Source organism: Entelurus aequoreus, linkage group LG24, assembly GCF_033978785.1.
Source record: "Entelurus aequoreus isolate RoL-2023_Sb linkage group LG24, RoL_Eaeq_v1.1, whole genome shotgun sequence".
Lineage (NCBI taxonomy): Eukaryota > Metazoa > Chordata > Actinopteri > Syngnathiformes > Syngnathidae > Entelurus > Entelurus aequoreus.
Window position 1 is genome coordinate 21,227,196 of NC_084754.1, and position 26,384 is coordinate 21,253,579.

Genomic DNA, 26,384 nt, shown 5'->3' on the forward strand with positions numbered 1-26,384 from the left:
CAAATTACAACAAAAAACGAAATCAATCAAATTAGAACAAAAAACTATGAAAAATTCAACGGGACCAAATGCCCCAAAAATGGGAGCTGAAAACCAAAATGGCCAACAACCTGAGCGTCTTACTGTATGAGGTCTTTGATGATTTCCGTGTGTGAAACATGATATGTTTTTGAGTGTACTAAAGCCCTCCAAAAGCGTTTCAGTTGACGGTCTAATAGCAATATTAGTAAATACAAGCTTACTTTAGAGCACAGTTAACAAAAATACAAATAAAATAATCATGAATGATTTTATTGCTTTGTTATCTATAACACAAAGCTAAGATGTAGAAGTGTTTTTAAAATGTTAGCATATGTTCACCTACATTGTTTTGGTTTGAGTATTTTTCATATGCAAAATGTATAAAAGTGGCCCTCGCATCCTTAAATTTTTCTCTGTGTGGCCCTCGCTGGAAAATGTTTGGACACCTCTGCCTTACACACATTACCATGAATGGATTAACGTGGACCCCGACTTAAACAAGTTGAAAAACTTATTTGGGTGTTACCATTTAGTGGTCAATTGTACGGAATATGTACTATACTGTGTAAACTGTACTGTTTCATATAATGTATTCTCTTCCTTTGCAATCTGCTAGTAAAAGTTTCAATCGATCAATCAAAAAACGTGCAAATCAGATGGAAAACTAGAGGGAACATTGTTTGGGGGTATCCATAATACGCCGATAGGGAGAAGTTTTTATTTACATGAAAATTCGGATGTGTCTTTACCTCCGTGGCGGAGGCTCCGCCGAACCCCTGAGGCCGACTCACCGAACCCCTAGGGTTTGATCGAACCCAGGTTAAGAACCACTGATCTAGATAAATAAATTGAGTCCATGTTAGAATGTTGAGGTAATGCGGTTGTAAATTAATGTTGTCAAACGGGGGTGTCAAAACACATTTTCATTGAGGGCCACATCGCAGTAATGGCTGCTTTTTTTCAAATTAATTTACATTATGCATGAGGGTAATAACCTGTGATTAATCATGAGCAATCGAAATGCATATGCATTTGATTATTTTTTTTAAAATGTATAACTTGCTTTAAAACCATAAACAAAGATGACAAGCAGATATTTATCTATTTGTTTTTATCTCACAAAAATAGTTTTGCAATACAGTATATTATATAATTGGCATGATCAGATATTAAAGTTTAAAATATGCATTTTTTTTTCTGTCATAATGGAAAGAACGAATGCATTTAGTAAAAAAAAAAAAAAGTATTTTATTGAAACCCATTTTTTCCTGACTTTCGCGGGCCACATAAAATGATTTGGTGGGCCAGAACTGGCCCCCGGGCCTTGAGTTTGACACCTGTGTCGTGAAATGTAGTGGTGCTAATTTCTTGGCTGTTATATAAATAATAACGATCCATTTTTCTACCGCTTTCATTGTTAATGCAATTCTCATAATGTCATATGCCAACTGTGTTTTTATAATTACTTTTATCTAAACATGTGTGTTGTTTGTGATAGAGGTAACATACAAAACCCAAAACCAGTGAAGTTGGCACGTTGTCCATCCATTTTCTACCGCTTGTCCCTTTTGATGTCGCTGGAGCCTATCTCAGCTGCATTCGGGCGGCAGGCGGGGTACACCCTGGACAAGTCGCCACCTCATCACAGGGCCACACAGATAGACAGACAACATTCACACTCACATTCACACACTAGGGCCAATTTTGTGTTGCCGATCAAAAGCAGGATTAATTACATGGGTTGACTCCTGCCGCTGTCTATATCGTTTCATCAGGCGAAGAGGGACGGTATATGTTGTTCTCCTTAGTGTCCTCTCTCAGGTTGTACGGTATTGCTTGTATTCCGACAATTATGCGAGCACAAGTCAGCTAACAATTGAGGTAAAGGGATTCGCTCTATTCCACCTATACAGTGCTCTAAAAATATCCCAAAACTTCCATCAACGTTTTACATACATGCTGTAGGTGTGTATAATGTAGTAACAAGCACATTCAAAATAAGATATAATATTGCCCTACTTTGGTAATTTCTATACATCCATCCATGCATCTATTTCGGGGTCGATGTGGGTGCTGGAGCCCATCTCGGCTGCACATGGGCGGAAGGCGGGGTACACCCTGGACAAGTCGCCACCTCATCACAGGGCCAACACAGATAGACAAACAACATTCACACTCACATTCACACAGTAGGGCCAACTTTAGTGTCAATCAACCTATCCCCAGGTGCATGTCTTTGGAGGTGGGAGGTAGCTGGAGGGAACCCACGCAGTTGTGTAATTCATAAATAAAAACAGTACAATGATTTGCAAATCTTTTTCAACTTATATTCAATTGAATACACTGCAAAGACAAGATATTTTAATGTTCTAACTGAGAAACACAATTTTTTTTTTGCAAATAATCATTAACTTAGAATTTAACGGCAGCAACACATTGCAAAAAAGTTGGCACAGGGGCATTTTTACCACTGTTACATGGCCTTTCCTTTGAACAACACTCAGTGAACGTTTGGGAACTGAGGAGACCAAATGTTGAAGCTTTTCAGGTGGAATTCTTTGCCGTTCTTGCTTGATGTACAGTTTAAGTTGTTCAACAGTCCAGGGTCTCCGTTGTCGTATTTTATGCTTCATAATGGGCCACACATTTTCACAGTCTAGTACCCATACTCTTTTACTACAAAGCCACGCTGTTGTAACACGTGCAGAATGTGGCTTGGCATTGTCTTGCTGAAATAAGCAGGGACGTCCATGAAAAAAACGTTGCTTTGATGGCAACGTATGTTGCCCCAAAACCTGTATGTACCTTTCAGCATTAATGGTGCCTTCACAGATGTGTGTGTTACCCATGCCTTGGGCACTAATACACTTTTGAACTTTGCGCCTATAACAAGTCCGGATGGTTCTTTTCCTCTTTGGTCTGGAGGACACGAAGTCCACAGTTTCCCCCAAAAATTTGAAATGTGGACTCGTCAGACCACAGAACACTTTTCCACTTTGCTTCAGTCCATCTTAGATGAGCTCGGGCCCAGCGAAGCCGACGGCATTTCTGGGTGTTGTTGAAAAATGGCTTTCGCTTTGCATAGAGTTTTAACTTGCACTTACAGATGTAGCGACAAACGGTAGTTACTGACAGTGGTTTTCCGAAGTGTTCCTGAACCCATGCAATGATATCCTTTACACACTGATGTCGGTTTTTCATGCAATACTGCCTGAGGGATCAAAGGTCACGGGCATTCAATGTTGGTTTTTGGCCTTGCCGCTTACGTGCAGTGATTTCTCCAGATTTTCTGAACGTTTTGACGATATTACGGACCGTAGATGGTGAAATCCCTAAATCCTTGCAATAGCTTGTTGTGAAATGTTGTTCTTTAACTGTTGGACAATTTGCTCACGCATTTGTTCACAAAGTGGTGACCCTCGCCCCATCCTTGTTTGTGAATTACTGAGCATTTCATGGAAGCTGCTTTTATACCAATCATGGCACCCACCTGTTCCCAATTAGCCTGTTCACCTGTGGGATGTTCCAAATAAGTATGATGAGCATTCCTCAAATTTCTTAGTCTTTTTTGGCACTTGTGTAAGCTTTTTCGAAACATGTTGCAGGCACCAAATGCCAAATGAGCTAATATTTGCAAAAAATAACAAAGTTTACCAGTTCGAACATTAACTATCTTGTGTTTGCAGTGTATTCAATTGAATGTAGGTTGAAAAGCATTTGCAAATCATTGTATCTGTTTTTATTTACAATTTACACAATGTGCTAACTTCACTGGTTTTGGGTTTTGTACAATATTCTCTCAATGTTGTGCCAGTGTATGAAGCAAGAGGCCGGAAATGGCCCCAATTTACATACATGTGAGAGACTTACCGTATGTTACATCAGATACTCTCAAGGTGCATGTCTGATTAATATTAATGCACAAAAAACAATCTTAATGTATAGGAGTAGTAAATTTATCAAAACATTTCCTTGAACTTTCCTTAAGATGGGCACTTTCCACTTTATGGTGAATATACTGTATTTTGTGTGTGAAAGTACGATTTATTTAAATAAACATTAGGACTTGTAAGCATATTTTATATGAAACTCAACAGTTTGTGTTAAATACAAATGCTTTAATATACTGTACATTAATTTAATCAGTTCCCCGATTTTCTCCTCAATTACTGTGCCTAATATCCCTTGCAACCTAGAACATTCCTGGAATTCTGAAAATATAAATATTAAAAAAAAATGGTATCATTTTCAATATCTTATTTATAATAGTGTAGTAAAGGGAGAGGTTTCACTTATTCTAGATCTGAGCTATGTCAGAAGAGGAACTGGAGGAAATTGTGCAAATAACAGTGGAGGACTTAAGCCCGGAGGGCCCTGCAGGTGAGAATCAATGGAAAAATTACAAAAGTATTGTTATTTTATGTTAAAAGATGTCATATAAACATCGGTCTTGCCTCTGTTTGGCTAAAGAGTGTGTACTTGTGTCATAGCAGACATGCTGGACAATCATGGACAAAATGAAGAGAATCCTCAGAAGAAAAAGAGAAAATTCAGCAACAGTCAGGAAAACTATGGCAACAACCAGGACATATCTTATATTAAGGTATTTAAGCTTTTCTCCCTTGGGTGTAATCCTAAACCCTTTTATTTTTACAATGTGACACTTTGGGAGGCATTCGCTCACATATTTGAAAAACTTTCTTGCCAGAATATGATGGTCTCATTCACAACATCGGTCAACCAGCGATTGGAAGTAATTGAATCCAAGCTGCAGTCTGTGGACACCACTTGCAAGGCTCTAACACAAAGGCTGGATAGCATAATGAATTATGCAAAAAATCCTATCCAGGTTCCAATGGTTGCAGGGTCACCTCAGGGGGCCACTCAGACATGGAACAAAGTGCGCTGGTAAGAATCATGTGCTCGCAGATTTCAGACCAATTTATCTGTATTAGGCTTTAGGTATTTTTAGTGCTGCATAAATGATGCATTGGGAATATTGCTCTATTTGATCACATTTCTTATGTAAGTCTGAAGGGCAAGTAACTCTTTCTTTAAGGCTTGGACATTACACTGGTGGGTCAGCGGCATCTTGCTACGTCCAGTTGTAGACAGATAACCTGTTCATTGTCTATTTTAGCAGAATATTCAAAAATACAAATTCTTATGCTCTTATGTTGCCTCTGAGTCAAAAAGTCATCCCTGGGATCCCTGCTTTAGAGTAAAAACTGACCAGGATAAATATGATTTTTAGAAAAGGAGCTTAATTAAATGTAAGTCAAATGTATCAATTGAACGCTTGTCTCTCGCATCCCCCTCAGTGTTGTTCCTCAAACAAATGTGATTGTGGGCAGTGAACCCATGAAGCAAGAAGACCCTTCATTGGAAAATCTGCTCAGCAAGTGAGTTGCTTTTAGTCTCTTGCTGCATTAAAGCCTGCTGGTAAATGATTTTTTGTGAAGAAACAGTTTTACTGTTGTCAGTCCTGATCATCTTTTGAGAGCTTCGATAATTTTTCCGTTGTATTTTACCAGAAACTAACCGGTAATACACACAACTTGCTGTCATATTGAGACAGAAATGTAGGCTTTTTCAAGGCGAGTTGACTGTGGTACTGCAACAACCTAAAACGAGTTACATAATCACTAATACTTTTTAGGAGAGGTTTAATGTGTATACCTGGTAGGTGGGAACTCTTCCCATTAAGACTAAATACAGCGGAAGTTACTCTCTAGATTCCGTAATCTTTTTTCCGAACTTTTATCGTCGCTGTAGCCATATTGTAATGAGCAGCCTGGACAGAGACATCTGCACCATTTTCTGTCACTATAGCATAATACATTTCCTGTTCTATGGTCATCATCACACTCACGAAGTGTTGTGAATCCCCATACCTAATTTGGCCACTGTTAATAACAATATGCATGTTTGTCCTTCTATAACAATATGCATTTTTGTCCTGCATGGGGTTTTCTTTGCAGCACAGTGGCTAAGAAGCGACAAAACACAATCCTGGTGAAGGTGCCAGCCCCCGAGGAGAGTCAGGAGGAACAGGATAGTGGCTCAGAGGCCAGTGACTCTGTTTCCAATGGAGGAAATCCGAACAATGCACAAAATGGACAGAATGTCACGCTCATCACACTCAATTCTGAGGGTAAGACTTTTCACTTTAGACGAGCCCAATGAAATTCAAATGTCAGAGCTGCCCACTGGATTCTGCAGGAGACCCACATACATTTCCTTTGTCCACCAACATCCTTGGTAAAGTTAAACATTTCCCAGATAGTAATATTTTTGTGTGGATATTTAATAGGGATGCAACGGTAGGCGGTAAAATGAGTCCAGCCTGCACCGGACAATGCGCTTTATGAACCACACTTGTGTGTTTGCGGGGGTGTGCCTGTACAGGGTCACAAAAAGCCTTCCCCACAATGTAATCTTCAATCTCCGTGCCTCGTCCCTGTCATATTGTTGTAATTGGAGCCCAGGAGAAAAAGGAATAATGACCAGCACTAGCATAGAAGTTGAAAGACAAAATAAAAAAAGCAGCAGCTTCATTCAAATGCACCTCGAGAGAGACAGTGTCTCACCGTTTTCAGGCAGATCAGTTGTTGCATAGGAATATTCCGCCCACAATGTGTACTGCGGGCACCGTTGACTATACTGGGGAAATACATTTACCTACTGAGTTAATCAGAAGAAGAAAAAAACATTTTTAAGTAAATACTTTTGAATTAGACTTTCTGTTTATGTTTGCTGTAATTTAACTCAGATTTAGCATGTACGAATAAACGAATAAAGACTCACACTTTTTGTTCAAATAATTGTTGACTCTTTGGATAAAAAATATTGTTCCTGAAATTATTAAACTTTTTTTTGTGATGGAAGACAATATTTTAAACTACTGTAGCTCAAATTCAAACTTCACTTTAATGTGTTTTTATTAACTATAAGCTATTTTAAGTAAAAAACAAAAACCCTGCAATTTGGGTCACCATTAAGAAGAGATGGTGCGTCTTAAAGCCAAACCACTGGTAAGTGGCAATTTACCATTTAAAAGCATTGTTGAGTAACTGTTAACTTTTAATAAAAGTCTTTACATCAGTGATTCTTTGTTTACTTCAGAATACAGTGTTTGCTGACAAGTACAATTAAGAAAAAACTTTAAGAGGAATAAAGGTTTCTCCCTTAACACCCAAAAAATGTAGCAAAACAGAGCCAGAATCCTGTACAGTTATACCACTAATATAAAATACTGAAGCCTTTCCCTGGACATTCAAAGGATGACGAGGACATGATTGATCAATAATCTCTTTATTACTTGAACAGGTTATTTTTGGCGGCAAATTCCGCAATACCAATGAAAAGCACATCCACATATTTGCAGCCATCGTCACTCATCTCTGATCCAATAATCAATCAGGACTCAGCCTGTGCATGTTTACAGCTTCACATACATGTGAAATCCTGAAATTCTAAAACTCATAAGTTCCGGGTCATTACACATAGCTGTCAAGTCTCTCGTTTCCCTTAAGATGCGACCGTATCTTGCCCTTCTGTACTCTGGTTCTCCCATTTATTAGTTTGTCATAAATCTCCCACCTTTTTACATTCATTAAATCAAATCTCCTGGATTGCATACACTAAATATCGTTAGCTCTTTAATATGGACTGTAATGATTATATATGAATCCTCTGTTAGTTCTACCATAACATCCTTTTTTATTATCCATACACAAAGCATTGCTTTTCATTTCATTATACCTATAATGTCAGTAAATATAGATAAAATCACAAACCAGAAAAAGGTCAGGTATTGTTAAGGTGGATAGTTTATTATATTTTACCTGTCTTCTACAGCTATACCTGGCACTATATTGAAAGCACATGCACTGATACAACTAGGCTTCTGGGCCTGTTGGTAACAGCCACACGGTTATTTCCTTTTTTTTTGGCCCACATCCTTTTCAAAAAGACCTATAATAGTGATTGGTTTGACAACAAAATACGTTTCCTTTGTGAGGGGATCAGATGTCTCAGAGGATGGGCAGTAGTTGACAGGACATCTGGATTCAGCCGTGTTTTACCTGGCGTTTGTAGCTGTAACTTCTAATTCTAGTTCTAGTCAACTGTTTTGTCAAAGTAATCTTGAGCCCCATCTCCAGATGAATGATAGTTCTTGATGCTGTGCCATTTGAGGGATTGGAGATTGCAAATGTTTGCTTTAAGATTGGGCTCTTGCTCTGTACACTCCTTTTAATGTTATTAATCACGAGAGAATGAAATATGGACATTGACTCCTGTCTCTCTTTGAGTAACACTGCATTCATTATTTCAGTAGGTTTACTTAGTTGCTTGTGCATAATGCACTATTTGTGATAGGTGGTCTTCACATGCAGACTATTATCCATTAAATTTTAAATCATATTTATGTTTTAAGTTTAAAACTGTGTCTTATATTCAACACATTTTGTGGCTCTCAATGTTGTTGTTTTTACCAGGGTGAAACAATTTGCTTTTCAATTCTCGCACTTCCCCTGTTTTGCCAGATGGGTGTGCTGTTGTATTAGGCGCTTTGCAGTTTTATCAGTAAAGATGTTTGTCATTAATACAGTGGAAGGATTAAAATGTTCCACCCTGAATGACTGAAGTTGTTCACACAGTAAATCTTGAGTTTGAATAAGTGTTTATATGGTTTCAGATGACTACCCTGGGGGCACATGGTTAGGCGATGAGACGAACCCAGAGATGCGGGTTCGCTGCCCAGTCTCGCCAGCTGACATGCTCCATATCACCTCAAACTGCCGCACAGCAGAAAAAATGGCTTTGACACTGCTGGACTACCTTTTCCATCGGGAGGTCCAGGCCATGTCTAATCTGTCTGGTCAAGGCAAACATGGCAAGAAGCAGCTGGATCCACTCATGATTTATGGCATTCGATGTGAGTCCAATGTAACTTTTAAAATGTTCCTCATTTTAGAAGATATGCTTGTGCTACTATTTGAAGACTTTACAGTGACCCAATTGCAGACCTTTTTTATGACTATTGCATGTACAGATTACTGTACTGTATATCAAAGTAATATGTGTAAACCTTAAATCGCCCAGGGATTAACTCCTTGCCCCTTGAATCCATAAATGAACTCTGAAAACTTCCAATATTTTATCTCCTGCCATTACAAAGCATCATTGAATAGAACTCAGAAATAGGCTGCAGTCTCTATTCCCATGGTGGGTTACAACAACATACATTCATCATTGCACACAAGCGTAATGTGCAACACATTTTATAACATACCAGACTTTAAATGACAAGCACATGTCTGGAAAATGATCCAAGAAGAGACACTCTTAATTCACTGGGCTCTTTGATTGCTGTTTCTGTCCTGTAGCTACATAGTGTATTTTGCACATGCATATAGAGTCCAAATCAGATTAGTGAGGGGATACAAGACTGCATTAGAACTGAAGCATAGCCGGTTGAATGAATCACTTAATTTTCCTCAAAAAAAAAGGAATGAAAGAGCACTTGTTTTTCCTGTTTGTACTTGTCCAATTGAGTGTGGAAGGGCAGCCTTCTCCCATATGACATGTCTGCAGATAACCCTCAGTTTCCCCCCTCTCATTTTTCTACCCCAGGCTTTGGCTGAGTGATAAATTTGTGTAGAATTGAGTTGTAAATTACTTGATCAGTTCATTGGGCTTCGCGAGACAGCCATCAACGGCTGTTGCGCTCCTTCATCAAGTGGTTACATGTCCTTGCACTAATCAAATTACTTTTTTGTGCATCTCGTTCTATCATGTGCTTTGTGTATTCTGGTGCCCTTTATTTGTGACGCTGTCACAAAGTAATTTCAGATTGCAGCTATTCAATTCATTTCAGCATTAAATAAGAATATTCCAATGTGTAAGCAGTTTAAGATGAACTCAGACTTCTTTCGCTTCTCCGCAGGCCACTTGTTCCACAAATTTGACATCTCAGAGTCAGACTGGTATCGCATCAAGCAAAGCATTGACTCAAAATGTCGCACTGCCTGGAGACGCAAGCAGCGTGGTCAGAGTCTGGCCGTCAAGAGCTTCTCTAAACGTACGCCTCATGTTTCAGGCTCAGGTAATGTACAAATGATGTGGTTGTTTAAACAGGGCCGTAAAGTTTCACAATATCTTTTCTTTAATGCGATCACTCATTCTGCATTGCACCAGACATTAACCGTATGAAATACAGATTAACATGTAATATTTCACAACCTTCTTTTCCCTATCTAATTGTGGTAAAAGTAATAAGTAAGATCAGTATAGTGGCACATGTTTCAGAATAGACAATAAATAGAAAATTCCTTTATAATATAACATACCCAAGTATAATTACCAACTGCTTACATACATACATACATATATACATACATACATACATAGGTACCTACGCTCCACATACATACACAAATACAGTACATACATACTCAAAGTTCGTACATCCACACGCACATTCACTGTAACAAACATACATATACACATACATGTACATATACATTCACTGTACAAACATACATATACCGTATACATACTGTACATATACATTCACTGTACAAACAAACATATACACATACTGTACATATACATACATACACTCATTCATATAATCACGTTTCATCAAACATAAATTAACGTTGTTACCCTAGGGTAAACTGGGTAACACATGGCACACTGACAAAGCTTAACCTATTGTTACTATAACAATCTACAAGGTTAATATAGCTGGCTTCTCTTTCTTCCCCTCCATTTTTCTGCTTTCTTTTGTATCTCTAGTTATCATTACGTATATATGGTATTTGTATTGCTCCATTTTTAGTGTAATTTTCATTTCTGTTTTATTACTTATTTTACTAACTGCTTCTTTGCTATCACTTGTACCATCATATTTGTACATATTGTATTTGCTGATGTTGCTCTATTGTTGTTGTTATTGTTGTGTTTGCTGTTGTTGTTTTTGTCTCTCTGTCTTGTCCCCCTCTTGTCCCCACAATTTCCCCCTCTGTCTTCCTTATTTTGTCTTTCTATCCCCTCCTGCTCCGGCCCGGCTGCACCAAATGATAATATAAATACATTTAATAAAGTCAAATACGTATAAGGCAACAAGAGAAGTACCCCACACTTCTCTTTTGTGAAGTAAATTTGTACAGCCGATATGGGCATCTGCATCAACAATATGATTTGCCTGAGAAGCTGGACAGGAGAAAAAGAAAAAAAATACCAACTGCTTACTTCGGTAATTGTTGGATACATTTCACCAAATGATTAAAATGCTTAATTTTTTCTCCTACAGTTCCACCGAAATAAGTACTTTATTCATTAATTGTATATTATACACTTACTTTAGAGTTATTTTAGGAAGTTTCACATACAATGCGTGATGTTGCAGGTGGTTGCAATCAGCACACAATGCATGCTCTCCTTCACTCCCTGTGAAACATCACCTCTCACCTCTATTGAGGGAAAGTAGGACTGCAGAGGAAACCCAAATATCCTGTGAGCACACACTAGGGGTAGTTGGTGAGGCCATGTATTTTCAGGCCACACATGCCTTAAAAATCAAAATACAAATACTGCAGTTTATTATGACACATGCACAAGATATGCTGACATGATACACCCTCTAATCCAATTACATATTAGAAGAAAAGAGGCAATTCAACACCATTCTAGCAAAAACTAGCAGTAAAGCAGAATGTTTCCACACGTCCTCTGGAAACGCTTCCTCTTCTGGCAAACTGCAGTAGTACAGGTTATTTACTTTTATCAATGTATGACCATAATAATTAAAAATGGGAGACCTTTAACGGGAAAAAAACACACGAATGGATTTGTTCATCCATTTTCTTTGCTCATCATCCTGTTAAGGGTCACAGGGATGCTGGAGCCTATCCCGGCCACACACACACCCACTACCGATTGCCAGTTTTATCTCGTAACTGAAGCATATAGACCAGTGGTCCCCAAACTAAGGCCCGCGGGCCGCCAGCATCCAAATTCCGGCCCGCGGGAATTCCCAAGTTAAAAAAAAAAAGTATATATGTAGATATATATATTTTCTATTATTATTTTTAAAAATCTGTCCTTTCTAATCCATTTTCTACCGCTTGTTACACTCTGGGTCTCCTAGCCGCAAACCTTTTTACTGAGGCAGACTACATTCTTCACAGTGCTGCCCTTCCTGTTTTAAACATATTTATACCCCAAATATTAATATTGACTCTTGGCACTGAACCAGAAAACTTGGTTTGTTATGAAAAAATTACCATAAACTGCTTCATTCATTTCTGAGAGCAAATGCTCTTTAATTGTTTCACATTTGTATTAGAGAGTAGATATGATTGTGTTTATTTTATAGCTGGTTGGCAGACTTCAGTTACTGTCTACCCTGTTTTTTTTATATGTGAACTTGTGTAGCATTTTCTTGGGTCATATCACAGATCCAGCAAGGGTGTCAGACTTTTGGTGGAGTGTTTAGACTGAGGCCTGGAGTTTGGATGACAAGATCAGGAATCCCTGTTGTTTGTAAATGTCTGATGCACATGCACAGTATAAACACAGCCTTGTTCACAGATGGTCGAGTGTTTTATAAAAGTTTAAAAGGGTTTGTGTTGCCAATTCTTTAGATGATTTTGCCTCAAGTGGGAAAGGAAGCATCTAATATACAGTAATGTATATGCTCCTGTGTGCTTAAATCAGGTTCACCTAAATCTTGACCCACCCCCACTGAACACACAAACACCCTTGTAATGTAGTGTTTCTGCTCTGGATCAGAGGGAGGCCTCGCAGAAGAAGCCACCCACATAGAAACAGCCACCCAGCAGACGTTGCACTATGCGTTGGCCAATCAGCAGGTCCAGTTCCATCATATTGGCGAGGATGGACAAGTTCAAGTGGTGAGTATCAAGCGTTTGTCCCTAGCTATTTCTCTAGATTGGTTATTTTCCAAGAAGAAGCGAACTCTGCATGAAGTTTACTGTCTTGTAAATGGTGAAGTGCATATTTGTAGTGTGCATAAAGGGATTAGGCTGCGCAACACAACGAAGCAGAAATCTTCTATATCCTTAACATTAAAAGAAGGGGTTGCTCTGGGATAACTTCTACAGCTGTTTGAGTTAATTTGTAATCAGACCATTATGACATAATGGGTGGGCTGACAAACAGGAAGTGTCTGGTACTAATTATCCTTTTCTTATTGGTGCACCTAGAGTATCTCCAAATAGTCAAACCACGCTAAAAAGTTTTTAGTGAAAATGAAGTATCTTGAGAATGTATGCAGACAGGTTTAAGGGGCACCAATGATGAATTCTGTCTTTTCTGACTCGTTACAATGTTGGATACTTGTGTCAAACTGCTAACGCGTCAAATTATAAGGTTAATGCATTTTTGCCTGAGCTTGTACACATTTTTGGATGCATCTGTTCGCAAGGTTTTGCAGTCCGACTATGTTGCGATGTCACAGTGAGGTGGATGTTCATATATCGACTTTCTAGAAAACTCTCAGCCAAAGGGGGATGAGCTACTCCCCTGCTGCCTTTCTCAACGAGAGAATGCAAGGAATTTAGGGATTTCACCATCTACGGTCCGTAATATCATCAAAAGGTTCAGAGAATCTGGAGAATTAACTGCACATAAGCGATGATATCACGGACCTTCGATCCCTTCCCTCAGGCGGTACTGCATCAAAAAGGGACATCAGTGTGTAAAGGATATCGCCACATGGGCTCAGGAACACTTTAGAAAACCACTGTCAGTAACTACAGTTTGTTGCTACATCTGTAAGTGCAAGTTAAAACTCTACTATGTAAAGTGAAAGCCATTCATCAACAACACCAAGAAACGCTGCTGGCTTCGTTGGGCCCGAGCTCATCTAAGATGGACTGATGCAAAGTGGAAAAGTGTTCTATGGTCTGACGAGTCCACATTTCAAATTGTTTTTGGAAACTGAACGTCGTGTCCTCTGGAACAAAGAGGAAAAGAACCATCCGGATTGTTATAGGCGCAAATTTTAAAAGCCAGCATCTGTGAATGTATGAGGGTGTATTCGTGCCCAAGGCATGGGTAACTTACACATCTTTGAAGGCCCCATTAATACTGACTGTCTGACTGAGCCATTTTGTCAGCGGTTCTATTTACGTGCCTCCACTGTGTCTTCTCACCAGCCATGTTGTAGTTTTTAGCGCTTCCATGTCGAGTCTACAGTGCATCCGGAAAATATTCACAGCGCTTCTCTGTTCCCACATTTTGTTATGTTAGTCTTATTCCAAAATGTAATAAATACATTTTTGTGCTTAAAATTGTACACACAATACCCCATAATGACAATGTAGAACTTTTTTTTTTGTAAAGAATTTTTTCACTTTTTTTTCAAATGTATTTAAAAAAATACTACGAAATCACATGTACCATAGTATTCACAGCCTTTGCCAATACGCTCAAAAGTAAGCTCAGGGAAATCCTGCTTTGACTGATCATGCTTGAGATTTTCCTACAGGTTAATTGGAGTCCACCTGTTTTAAATTCAGTTGGTTGGACATGATTTGGAAAGGCACACACCTAGTTATATATTATAAGGTCCCACACTTGACAGTGCATAGCAGAGCACAAACAAAGAATGAATTCAAAGGAATTGTCTGTAGACCTCTGAGACATGATTGTCTCGAGGCACAAATCTGGGAAAGGGTACAGACAAATATCTGCTGTTTTTAAAGGTCTCAATGAGCACAGTGGCCTCCATCATCTGTAAATGGAAGAAGTTTGGAACCACCAGGACTCTTCCTAATGTTAGCCAGCAGTTTAAACTGAGCAATCGGAGGAGAAGGGCCCCTACTCAGGGAAGTGACCAAGAACCCGATGGTCACTCTGTCAGAGCTAAAGAGAGCAGAACCTACCAGAAGGACACCCATCTCTTCAGGGTTGTATGGTACAGTAGCCAGACTGACGCTATTCCTTCGTAAACGTTTGCGAAAATGCACCTGAAAGACTCAGACCATGAGAAACAAAATATTCTGGTTTGATGAGACAAAGATTGAACTCTTTTAGTCTGAATGCCAGGCGTCATGTTTGGAGGAAACCAGGCACCATTCATCACCATCCAGGCTAATACCATCCATACAGTGAAGCATGGTGGTGGCAGCATCATGCTATGGAGATGTTTTTCAGCGGCAGGAACTGGGAGACTAGTCAGGTAGAGGGAAGGATGAATGCAGCAATATACAGAGACATCCTGGATAAAAACCTGCTCCGTACCGCTCTTGAACTCAGACTGGGGCAACGGTTCATTTTTCAGCTGGACAACGACCCTAACCACACAGCCAAGATATCAACGGAAAGGCTTCAGGACAAACCTATAAATGTCCTTAAGTGGCCCAGCCAGGTGCTTCAAAGAGGAATAGGCGAAGAAGAATGTGTGAAACTGCCCAAAGATAGGTGTGCCAAACTTGTGGCATCCTTTTCAAAAAGACTTGAGTCTGTAATTTATGCCAAAAAGTATATCAACAAAGTATTGAGCAAAGAAGTACTTAAGAACTTGTGATTAAAAAAACTTTTTTTTAATACATTTCAAAAAGCTCTTAAAAATGTCTTAACATTGACATTATGAAGTATTGTGTGTACAATTTTAAGGACACAAAGGAATTTATTAAATTTTGGAATGAGGCTGTAACAACAAAATGTGAAAAAAGTGAAACGCTGTGAATTATTCCCAGATGCACTGTACGTTATAACTACGCTACTTTGTATTAGAAATGGCAACAGCGGAGGATGCATGTGCATGTATGAGCCAGTCTGCCCCACAACAAGAGGATAGAGAAAAATGTGCCTTTTGACTTCAGCGTCGGACTACAATGGTGGACTCGCGCAAAGATCTTTGGTTAAAACTTAACCGTATTTAGAAATAGCCGCTGACATCACCAATGGGAAAAAAATTACAGATGAGGCAAATTCCAAGTGGCTTGTTTGGAGGAAGTATTAAGGAAGACGATATTGTTTTATGAATCTCTGCCATGCCTCCATGTTTTTATTTACATATTTTGGGACTTATGCAGATTCTCAATACACAAAAACAGCTACCAATAGGTAAGAAAAGTTGGTTTTGCATAACAGGTCCCCTTTAAGGCATTGACACTGCTTTTGTATTGAATTTATTTTTAATTAAAAACATAATGAATACATGATCATAGCACCTGTTGCCCTCTTATGTTGCTCTATTATCCAGCTGGAGGTGGTATCATGATATGACCATGTACTGGATCTTCTCCAAACAGGAGTTTGGCAAGTGATGCTGACATCAGATTATAACATGTCAATATGTCAATCTCTGAGTTTATAGATGACCCTGACCAAATTGTTGAATTTCGAATCATTTTGAAATTTACATTGGTTTTTTTGCTTGTTTTTATTAGAAACCACTTATTTTATTCAATGACAGATAAACACATGTTGTGATCTGTATTGAGTTGCATATGGAAATGTGGTGTTTCTCCTTGGATTTTTGTCAAGCTTGGTGGTATGCATCAATACCCCTCAGACCAGGCATGCAACATGAAGTGTTTATGCTTTCAAAAAATTCTCCCCCCTCATCTCCTTCTTACACGCATTTCTGTCTCTTCCTTCTCATGCATATATGTACTTGTCCCTGGCACTGCACAAATGGAGGGGATATTTGATCATTTGCATTGGCTTTGCAATTGTAGTTGCATAGCTCTTGTTTATAGGTTTGACTAAAATGTTCCACTAAGATATAGTAACTGAAGGTCATGACACTTCTCTGTGGTTGTGTGCCAACAACTGGTCTGAAACCAACATATGTACATTTAATTTTTGAGAAGTAGTGCCTTATACCACCTTGTTCTGAGCCTTTTTGCGCACCGTCTTTTATTAACTAATTGACACTAAGAGCTGGAAATTTACAACATTTCTTAAAACATTAATAGCATAATCAAGCATTTCAGTAGCCATCTTTTCAGTGGTCTGTGTTACACTGACATCTTTATAAGTTAAGAAAAAACATGAATCAAAAAGCCCTTTTGCGAAGTTGACGTTGTTTGTCTGCTTGATCAGTTAAATATCTTACATTAATTTACCCTCTAACACAGTGACCCCATAAAAGCTTACCTGCAGTCTACAATATTTTATTAAATTTTTTTCATGTTCTTACCTCATGTCTTTTGCAGATTCCACAGGGACAGTTGCACATTGCCCAGGTGCCTCAAGGAGAGGAGGTGCAGATCACACAGGACAGTGAGGTAAGTCTATACATTTGTAAGGGAGTGTGAGGAAAAATAATGCTCAGTATGTTATCCTATTCTAATGCGCAGAGAGAAGAGAAACAAATGTATTTAATTTCCAATATAAATGTCACATTAACCCTTGAAGTGACTGAAACAAACATTTCATTTGGTTAAATAATAAATAGAAACAATATGGTTGTATACTATAAATTAAAAAAAAGAACATAAAGTGCCACAATAATAAGAAAATAAACATTTAGAAAATTAAGTTGGCATTTTGTGAGGGAAAAGATATATTACAAGCATAATCTTAAAGAAATGTAATATATCTGTAGCGATGGAGGGAGGCAAAATTATGTTATCGTCTAATTAGCATGCTCAGCCACGATGCAAAACTCTGTGTTTGTGTCTGCACAGGTAAAAGGGAGCTTTTTGATTTGTATTACAAAAAAATGTGTGACATTGTCTCATGTTTTTCAACCTTATTTAACATTTGAACATAAATATTTACTTACGGGTGTTCGTTTCATTTTGTGGAGCGGTAGCCACTCATGGTGTTTCCTGGGCTCCATTTAAGTGCGCACTGATTTTAAACAATGTTTATGTCACTGTACATCTGACATCACTATATTGATATACATTAGATGCATTATAATGTGCTGCATCCAAGTCAGCGTTGGTATCTGTATGCCGTTGGAACGACAAGCAACATAGTTATAATGTGTTTGTATGATAATGCTATCTAGAAAAAAATCTTTCTGCTGTAGTTAACATATATTGTGATGTGCTGCCATAATTACATTTCTATCGGTGCATTTTAATGTGATTGTGCTAGAGTTTGTCTTTTTGTGACAAAAATACACAAACTGAGTTGGCCTCTTTTGTTGTGTTGAATGTTTAGTCAGGTCTTCATAAATAAATGTTCCATTTCATTGTTTATGGGAACATCAACATAATGTTACCATTAATATTTGTTATTATTGCAGCCATGGCTTGAAATTTGAGCAGTAATTTAAATTTTGTGCTCAAATAATTCTGCTGCCTCAGTATTTTTAAAGGAACATTTTAGACATGTCTGTTAGATTCTAAAAAAAAAAATCTTTTTTTGAACCACACATGAAAAATGAAGCAACAAATTCACACGCACATAATATATTTAAAGTCACTTCCAACATTTTTGGCCATCACTGGAGATTATTTACTTTAGTTTATATATTTTAACTTCATTATTATAATATTATGGCTTTACTCTTGTAATAGTACAACTTTAATCTTGTAACTTTACCATTTTCTGCTTTTCTGGGTGACCTTCAGTAAAAATATATAGTATACAGCCATCCCTCGCCACACCGTGCTTCAAATATTGTGGCTTCAACACATTGTATATTTTTGAGATATTTTTATTCTACAATTTTTTTGGGCATTTCCAGCATTAAGGGTTACTATAAAAAATAAAAATGTCAATACTACAGTAACATTGGCTGCTGGAGGAGACTAGATCAATCATAGCACGCTATTCAGTATCGTGACCATTGATTGGCTAAGCCTCAACCAGCAGGATTAAAAAAGTGTAACGGTGACTAAAGGGTGTTATTTCATGTCTGGTGCTTTCATAATATTGAAAGACATTTAGAAGGTTGTAAACAGGTTTTTTAATGCTCCGGCAATGGGAATATTTAATTTATGATTAATAATACCTTCTTTGCAGAAATTATGATATGTCGCGGTCAATTTCCGTACCAATTAACAGCCAATACTGGGGATGACTGTATTTATAATTTAAAAACTACATACGCAATGATAACCAATACATTTTAGCACTACTACTACACTTATTGCTGGTATGTCATTTTAGTCGTAGCTTTCAGTGTTGGGTGAAAAATTATAGCTTAATGAAAGTTAAACAATTGCGTATCCAGCAAATATGTGCCTTCTGTTAGTACAGTACGTCTAAGTAAAGCACTTAAATAATAGCTGACTATTAAAGTCATTAGTGAATTTGAACAAAAACAGATGTTGGTCTTCGAATGCCTTCATGTTTGTATACCCGCCTACTTTTTCACGGAGTTACAACTTTTGTTTTCATGTAAATCCCAGATGTCTGGTGTCCCCCACCAGGCGTCACTGCATGCGCTAACAGCACTGACCTGCCAGATGAAATTAAAATACAAAACTTTCTGGCAACTGAAGAGTAATTTCTGCATTAGCATCACTGTAGATGACTTTGTCAGGTATTTGGGGAGAGATTTATTTCAAGGCGCCAGTCTATGTAAACACACAACTGTAATCACATAGTATTTGATGTTCAGCACATGCATTACAGCTTGACATTTAAGCAGAAGTCATTGACACTTTGACCACGTGTTTTTCACATTTTGGACTCAAATTTTCACGGAGAGGAGGAAGCTGAGTGAGAGGGACGAGGCGAATCGAAGGCAGAAAAGCTTTTAAAGTCTTTACTGGCTGATGTCAGATTTTTTTTCTCCTCTCCCCTTCCTATTTCATGATTATGTTTGTTTTCTAGAGTTCAAAGCTTAGCAACAGAAACCCACATCTTCCAACCGCCGTTAACAGAGAGTTTCATTCTCAACAGACCCCTTTCCACCAAGACACTGCATTTTAGCTTGCTTGAAAAGGAAAATAAGCTATTTGCAAGAATAAACAGGTCTCCGACAATATGACATCTTAGACTGCTGCTATCACATGAAATGCAATTAACGAGAAAAAACTGGTAATTTGAGACATGTTTCAATATGGCACATATGATCCATCTTGTGCAGTGCTGTTTATGGCATTGTTGGTGTGCTTTTACAATGCTCCTTGCATTGCAGTTAGACTCATGTGACGTGTGCAGAGGACAGTCTGTCTTTATTTTGCCATGTTGTAAGTGGACATGACAGAATAGTTCATGAATATACAAATACATTGGTACTGTATATATACAGTGTATAGTAACACTGATGTATATGTAATATAGTGCCATGGCAACTGCACGCTGAGAATCCATACAACAGCTGTGCCTGTGACATCCATATTACTACTGTAATTTAGCAATTTCTTAATCTATTGTTAATGTTTCAGAATAAACAACACGCTTAATCCTTTGTATTTTTAATGGCTCATCATCAGCACTTTAAATTTAACATGGGAAACATGCTCAGGTGTTTTTGTCTTTCAAATCCCCTATGATTAGGACGTAATTTGCTGTGTTATGTCGGATCTTATCAAGTTGCATGTCTTAGAGGATGTATTTTCACTCTGAGGACTCTCATGATGGATAGCTTGTAGATTCTGACTTGACACACCATTTCTGCCTTTTAGGGGAACCTCCAGATCCACCAGGTGCATGTTGGTCAAGATGGACAGGTAAGAACATTGAATTAAATGGGGGGCAGAGTAGTGAACAACTGTGGGTGCTTCCGTATGTACTCAGTTACTGACACTCCTTTGTACTGGAACTCAAAGAGTTGGTCTTCATTCAAACACAAACAGGACTTTTTAACATGTTTGTAACACGGCAAAGGCAAGGGAAATTCATGTTCATCACAGGTCTTCATAATAATAAACATTAATAAAAAACTATCCAACTCTATCAAGGCTGAACTGAAACTGACAATTGTTAAGGTTCTTATTGTTGATAGGCTGCTTCCTGTGTCAGGATGATGTCAGAGGTTACAAATCAAGTAGTATTGATTGTAGGAGTGAAAGTGAAATCGAAATACCTGAGAGTGGACCAACATTTATTATAAAATAGAAGTGTTGAAGAATAGACGCAGTAGTACTGCACAGCACTGCAGTAAGGCAGTGGAATGGTTAAGGCCAGAATGATGCAGGGAACAGGGAGGCAGGCCTAACGGTGCTTCAGCATGGTATGAAACAACTGTCCCAGTGTCAGTGTGCATAATGTAATGTAAGATAGTGATGTAGATGTTTCACAGCTCATCATGAAATGGCGTGATAACAATATTGCTAAGAATACTTGACAATCCGGAAAAGATTTCACTGATATTTGCTGATCTTTTTAATGAAAAATAAAAATTGTAATGAATTCCATTAAAATGGTTCTTGGAAGACCAGCGGTAGAAAATGGATGGATGGAAGGGTTCTTGGAAGAGTTAACCATTGTTTTCCTCACATCTCATTTCACTTCACAAAAAATGAAAATGCCTAAACCCTAGTAATACAGCCAAACTCAAATTCGGGTATCCGATACCAAGTAGTTTTAGGGTCATCAATGTTCATGATTTAAATTCTCCTGTTCCCAGAGATGTATATTCTGAGTTTATAAACAATTTCAAAAATTCTAAAATATTTTGTGATAATAAAATATTGATGTAATCATTGTAGTATTGACTAGATACGGCTCTTTTACTTGTTGCCAATATACAGTGGGGCAAACAAGTATTTAGTCAGCCACCAATTGTGCAAGTTCTCCTACTTAAAAAGATGAGAGGCCTGTAATTTTCATCATAGGTACACTTCAACTATGAGAGACAAAATGGGGGAAATTAATCTAGAAAATAACATTGTAGGGTTCTTAATTAATTAATTGGTAAATTCCTCTGTAAAATAGGTATTTGGCCACCTACGAACAAGCAAGATTTCTGGCTTTCACAGACCTGTAACTTATTCTTTAAGAGGCTCCTCTGTCCTCCGTTACCTGTATTAATGACACCTGGCCTCGTTGTCAGTATAAAAGACAACCTCAAACAGTCACACTCCATACTCCAATGGACACCAGAAACAAAATTGTAGACTTGTACCAGGCTGGGAAGACTGAATCTACAATAGGTAAGCAGCTCGGTGTGAAGAAATCAACTATGGGAGCAATTATTAGAAAATTGAAGACATACAAGACCACTGATAATCTCCTTCGATCTGGGGCTCCACGCAAGATCTCACACTGTGGGGTCAAAATGATCACAAGAACGGTGAGCAAAAATCTCAGAATCAGACGGGGGGACCTAGTGAATGACCCGCAGAGAGCTGGGACCAAAGTAACAAAGGCTACCATCAGTAACACACTACGCCGCCAGGGACTCAAATCTTGCGGTGCCAGACGTGTCCCCCTGCTTAAGCTAGTACATGTCCAGGCCCGTCTGAAGTTTGCTAGAGAGCATTTGGATGATCCAAAGGAGTACTGGGAGAATGGTACATGGTCAGATGAAATTAAAATATAACTTTTTGGTAAAAACTCAACTTGTTATGTTTGGAGGAGAAGGAATGCTGAGTTGCATCCAAAGAACACCATACCTACTGTGAAGCATGGGGGTGCAAACATCAAGTTTTGGGGCTGTTTTTCTGCAAAGGGACAAGGACGACTGATCTGTGTAAGGGAAAGAATGAATGAGGCCATGTATCGTGAGATTTTGAGTGAAAACCTCCTTCCGTCAGCAAGGGCATTGAAGAATAAATGTGGCTGGGTCTTACAGCATGACAATGATCCTAAACACACCGCCCGGGCAACAAAGGAGTGGCTTCGTAAGCAGTGTTGGGTTAGTTACTGAAAACCAGTAACTAGTTACAGTAACTAATTACTTTATTTCAAAATTAACTTTGTTACTAACTCAGTTAGTTACACCAAAAAGTAATGCGTTACTGTGAAAAGTAACTATTTAGTTCCTTTTTTTTTCTTCTTTTTTTTTCTTCTTTTTTTAACAGCTCCCATTAATGCCCTTTTAGCCTTCATTTCAGTACTGTTATTGCACTGGAGAATAATACAATCTGTTGATCAACTTGACATGCATTTGCATCACTGAACTCTGCTAAGCAATGTGGTCTACATACAACACACAAAGACAAAGATATGTTTCAAAGGGCCAATTTATTTCAGGCCAGAACTAATTGACAAAACTATTTTAAATAGCTGCAACATAACATACAAACCCCGTTTCCATAAAAGTTGGGAAATTGTGTTAGATGTAAATATAAACAGAATACAATGATTTGCAAATAATTTTCAACCCATATTCAATTGAATGCACTACAAAGACAAGATATTTGATGTTCAAACTCATAAACTTTATTTTTTTTTTGCAAATAATAATTAACTTAGAATTTCATGGATGCAACACGTGCCAAAGTAGTTGGGAAAGGGCATGTTGACCACTGTGTTACATGGCCTTTCCTTTTAACAACACTCAGTAAACGTTTGGGAACTGAGGAGACACATTTTTTAAGCTTCTCAGGTGGAATTCTTTCCCATTCTTCCTTGATGTACAGCTTAAGTTTTTCAACAGTCCGGGGGTCTACGTTGTGGTATTTTAGGCTTCATAATGCGCCACACATTTTCAATGGGAGACAGGTCTGGACTACAGGCAGGCCAGTCTAGTACCCGCACTCTTTTACTTTGAAGCCACGTTGATGTAACACGTGGCTTGGCATTGTCTTGCTGAAATAAGCAGGGGCGTCCATGATAACGTTGCTTGGATGGCGTGGCGAAGTGGGTAGAGTGGCCGTGCCAGAAATCGGAGGGTTGCTGGTTACTGGGGTTCAATCCCCACCATCTACCATCCTAGTCACGTCCCTTGTGTCCTTGGGCAAGACACTTCACCCTTGCTCCTGATGGGTGCTGGTAGCGCCTTGCATGGCAGCTCCCGCCATCAGTGTGTGAATGTGTGTGTGAGTGGGTGAATGTGGAAATACTGTCAAAGCGCTTTGAGTACCTTGAAGGTAGAAAAGCGCTATACAAGTATAACCCATTTATCATTTATCATTATAACATATGTTGCTCCAAAACCTGTATGTACCTTTCAGCATTAATGGCGCCTTCACAGATGTGTAAGTTACCCATGTCTTGGGCACTAATACACCCCCATACCATCACAGATGCTGGCTTTTCAACTTTGCGCCTATAACAATCCGGATGGTTCTTTTCCTCTTTGGTCCGAGGACACGACGTCCACAGTTTCCAGAAACAATTTGAAATGTGGACTCGTCAGACCACAGAACACTTTTCCACTTTGTATCAGTCCATCTTAGATGAGCTCAGGCCCAGCGAAGCTGACGGCGTTTCTGGGTGTTGTTGATAAACGGTTTTCGCCTTGCATAGGAGAGTTTTAACTTGCACTTACAGATGTAGCGACCAACTGTAGTTACTGACAGTGGGTGTCTGAAGTGTTCCTGATCCCATGTGGTGATATCCTTTACACACTGATGTCGCTTGTTGATGCAGTACAGCCTGAGGGATAGAAGGTCACGGGCTTAGCTGCTTACGTGCAGTGATTTCTCCAGATTCTCTGAACTCTTTGATGATATTACGGACAGTAGATGGTGAAATCCCTAAATTCCTTGCAAAAGCTGGTTGAGAAAGGTTTTTCTGAAACTGTTCAACAATTTGCTAACGCATTTGTGACAAAGTGGTGACCCTCGCCCCATCCTTGTTTGTGAATGACTGAGCATTTCATGGAATCTACTTTTACACCCAATCATGGCACCCACCTGTTCCCAATTTGCCTGTTCACCTGTTGAATGTTCCAAATAAGTGTTTGATAAGCATTCCTCAACTTTATCAGTATTTATTGCCACCTTTCCCAACTTCTTTGTCACGTGTTGCTGGCATCAAATTCTAAAGTTAATGATTATTTGAAAAAAAAAAAAAGTTTATCAGTTTGAACATCAAATATATTGTCTTTGTAGCATATTCAACTGAATATGGGTTGAAAAGTATTTGCAAATCATTGTATTCCGTTTATATTTACATCTAACACAATTTCCCAACTCATATGGAAACGGGGTTTGTACATAAGGCAGCACGGTGGGAGAGGGGTTAGTGCATCTGCCTCACAATACGAAGGTCCTGAGTAGTCCTGAGTTCAATCCCGAGTTCGGGATCTTTCTGTGTGGAGTTTGCATGTCCTCCCCGTGACTGCGTGGATTTCCTCCGGGTACTCCGGCTATTTCCTCCGGGTACTCCGGCTTCCTCCCGCCTCCAAAGACATGCACCTGGGGATAAGTTGATTGGCAACACTATAATTGGCCCTAGTGTGTGAATGTTGTCTGTCTATCTGTTGGCCCTGCGATGAGGTGGCGACTTGTCCAGGGTGTACCCCGCCTTCCGCCCGATTGTAGCTGAGATAGGCTCCAGCGACCCCGAAGCGAATAAGCGGTAGAAAATGGATGGATGGATAACATACATAAGTAACAAACAACATGATAACAACACAGCTGTAAACCTGGCTTCACTTAAGGAAGGCACACGTGACATACACAAAGCCTAACCAGGCAGATTTGAATTGTTGTTTTATTATTTAAATATTATTTGATATTTTACGGTAATGTGTTAATAATTTCACACACAAGTTGCTCCGGAGAATATGTCGCACCCACGGCCAAACTATGAAAAAAACTGTGATTTATAATCCAAAAAATACGGTAGTAACGCATCATGTAGTAACGGTAACTGAGTTACTGAATATGAAAAAATAGTGCGTTAGATTACTAGTTACCGCCGAAACTAACGGCGTTACAGTAGCGCGTTACAAAGTTAGTCTCAACACTGTTCGTAAGAAACATTTCAAGGTCCTGGAGTGGCCGAGCCAGTCTCCAGATTTCAACCCCATAGAAAATCTTTGGAGGGAGTCGAAAGTCCGTGTTGCCTGGCGACAGCCCCAAAACATCACTGCTCTAGAGGAGATCTGAATGGAGGGATGGGCCAAAATACCAGCAACAGTGCGTGAAAACCTTGTGAAGACTTACAGAAAACGTTTTTGATTGATTTAAACTTTTATTAGTAGATTGTACAGTACAGTACATATTCCGTACAATTGACCACTAAATGGTAACACCCGAATACGTTTTTCAACTTGTTTTACTTTGACCTGTGTCATTGCCAACAAAGGGTATATAACAAAGTAGTGAGATTAACTTTTATTATTGACCAAATACTTAATTTCCACCATCATTTGCAAATAAATTCTTTAAAATGGGATTTTCTGGATTTTGTTTTTCTCATTTTATCTCATAGTTGAGGCATACCAATGATGAAAATTCCAGACCTCTTTCATCTTTATAAGTAGGAAAACATGCACATTTGGTGACTAACTAAATACTTTTTTGCCCCACTGTATATATATAGAGCTACCCTTTTGTTTATATTGAGAA

At 38.7% G+C, this 26,384-nt stretch overlaps 1 protein-coding gene across 4 annotated transcripts in view; it reads left to right on the plus strand.

Annotated features, from left to right (window-relative positions):
- The window catches only part of banp (BTG3 associated nuclear protein), a 77,183-nt gene that overhangs the window by 1,132 nt on the left and 49,667 nt on the right, over positions 1-26,384 (plus strand). The window contains exons 2-11 of one of the 4 annotated variants that reach the window (XM_062035972.1): positions 4,323-4,401; positions 4,512-4,624; positions 4,730-4,929; positions 5,343-5,423; positions 6,003-6,175; positions 8,723-8,962; positions 9,974-10,108; positions 12,826-12,947; positions 17,226-17,297; positions 20,604-20,648. In XM_062035972.1, the coding sequence (XP_061891956.1) occupies positions 4,332-4,401; positions 4,512-4,624; positions 4,730-4,929; positions 5,343-5,423; positions 6,003-6,175; positions 8,723-8,962; positions 9,974-10,108; positions 12,826-12,947; positions 17,226-17,297; positions 20,604-20,648 (1,251 nt within the window). In that variant the 5' untranslated portion in view covers positions 4,323-4,331. Of the gene's footprint in view, positions 1-4,322; positions 4,402-4,511; positions 4,625-4,729; positions 4,930-5,342; positions 5,424-6,002; positions 6,176-8,722; positions 8,963-9,973; positions 10,133-12,825; positions 12,948-17,225; positions 17,298-20,603; positions 20,649-26,384 lie in introns of all 4 variants that reach the window. The other 3 variants (XM_062035970.1, XM_062035971.1, XM_062035973.1) reach the window with 3 other exon arrangements.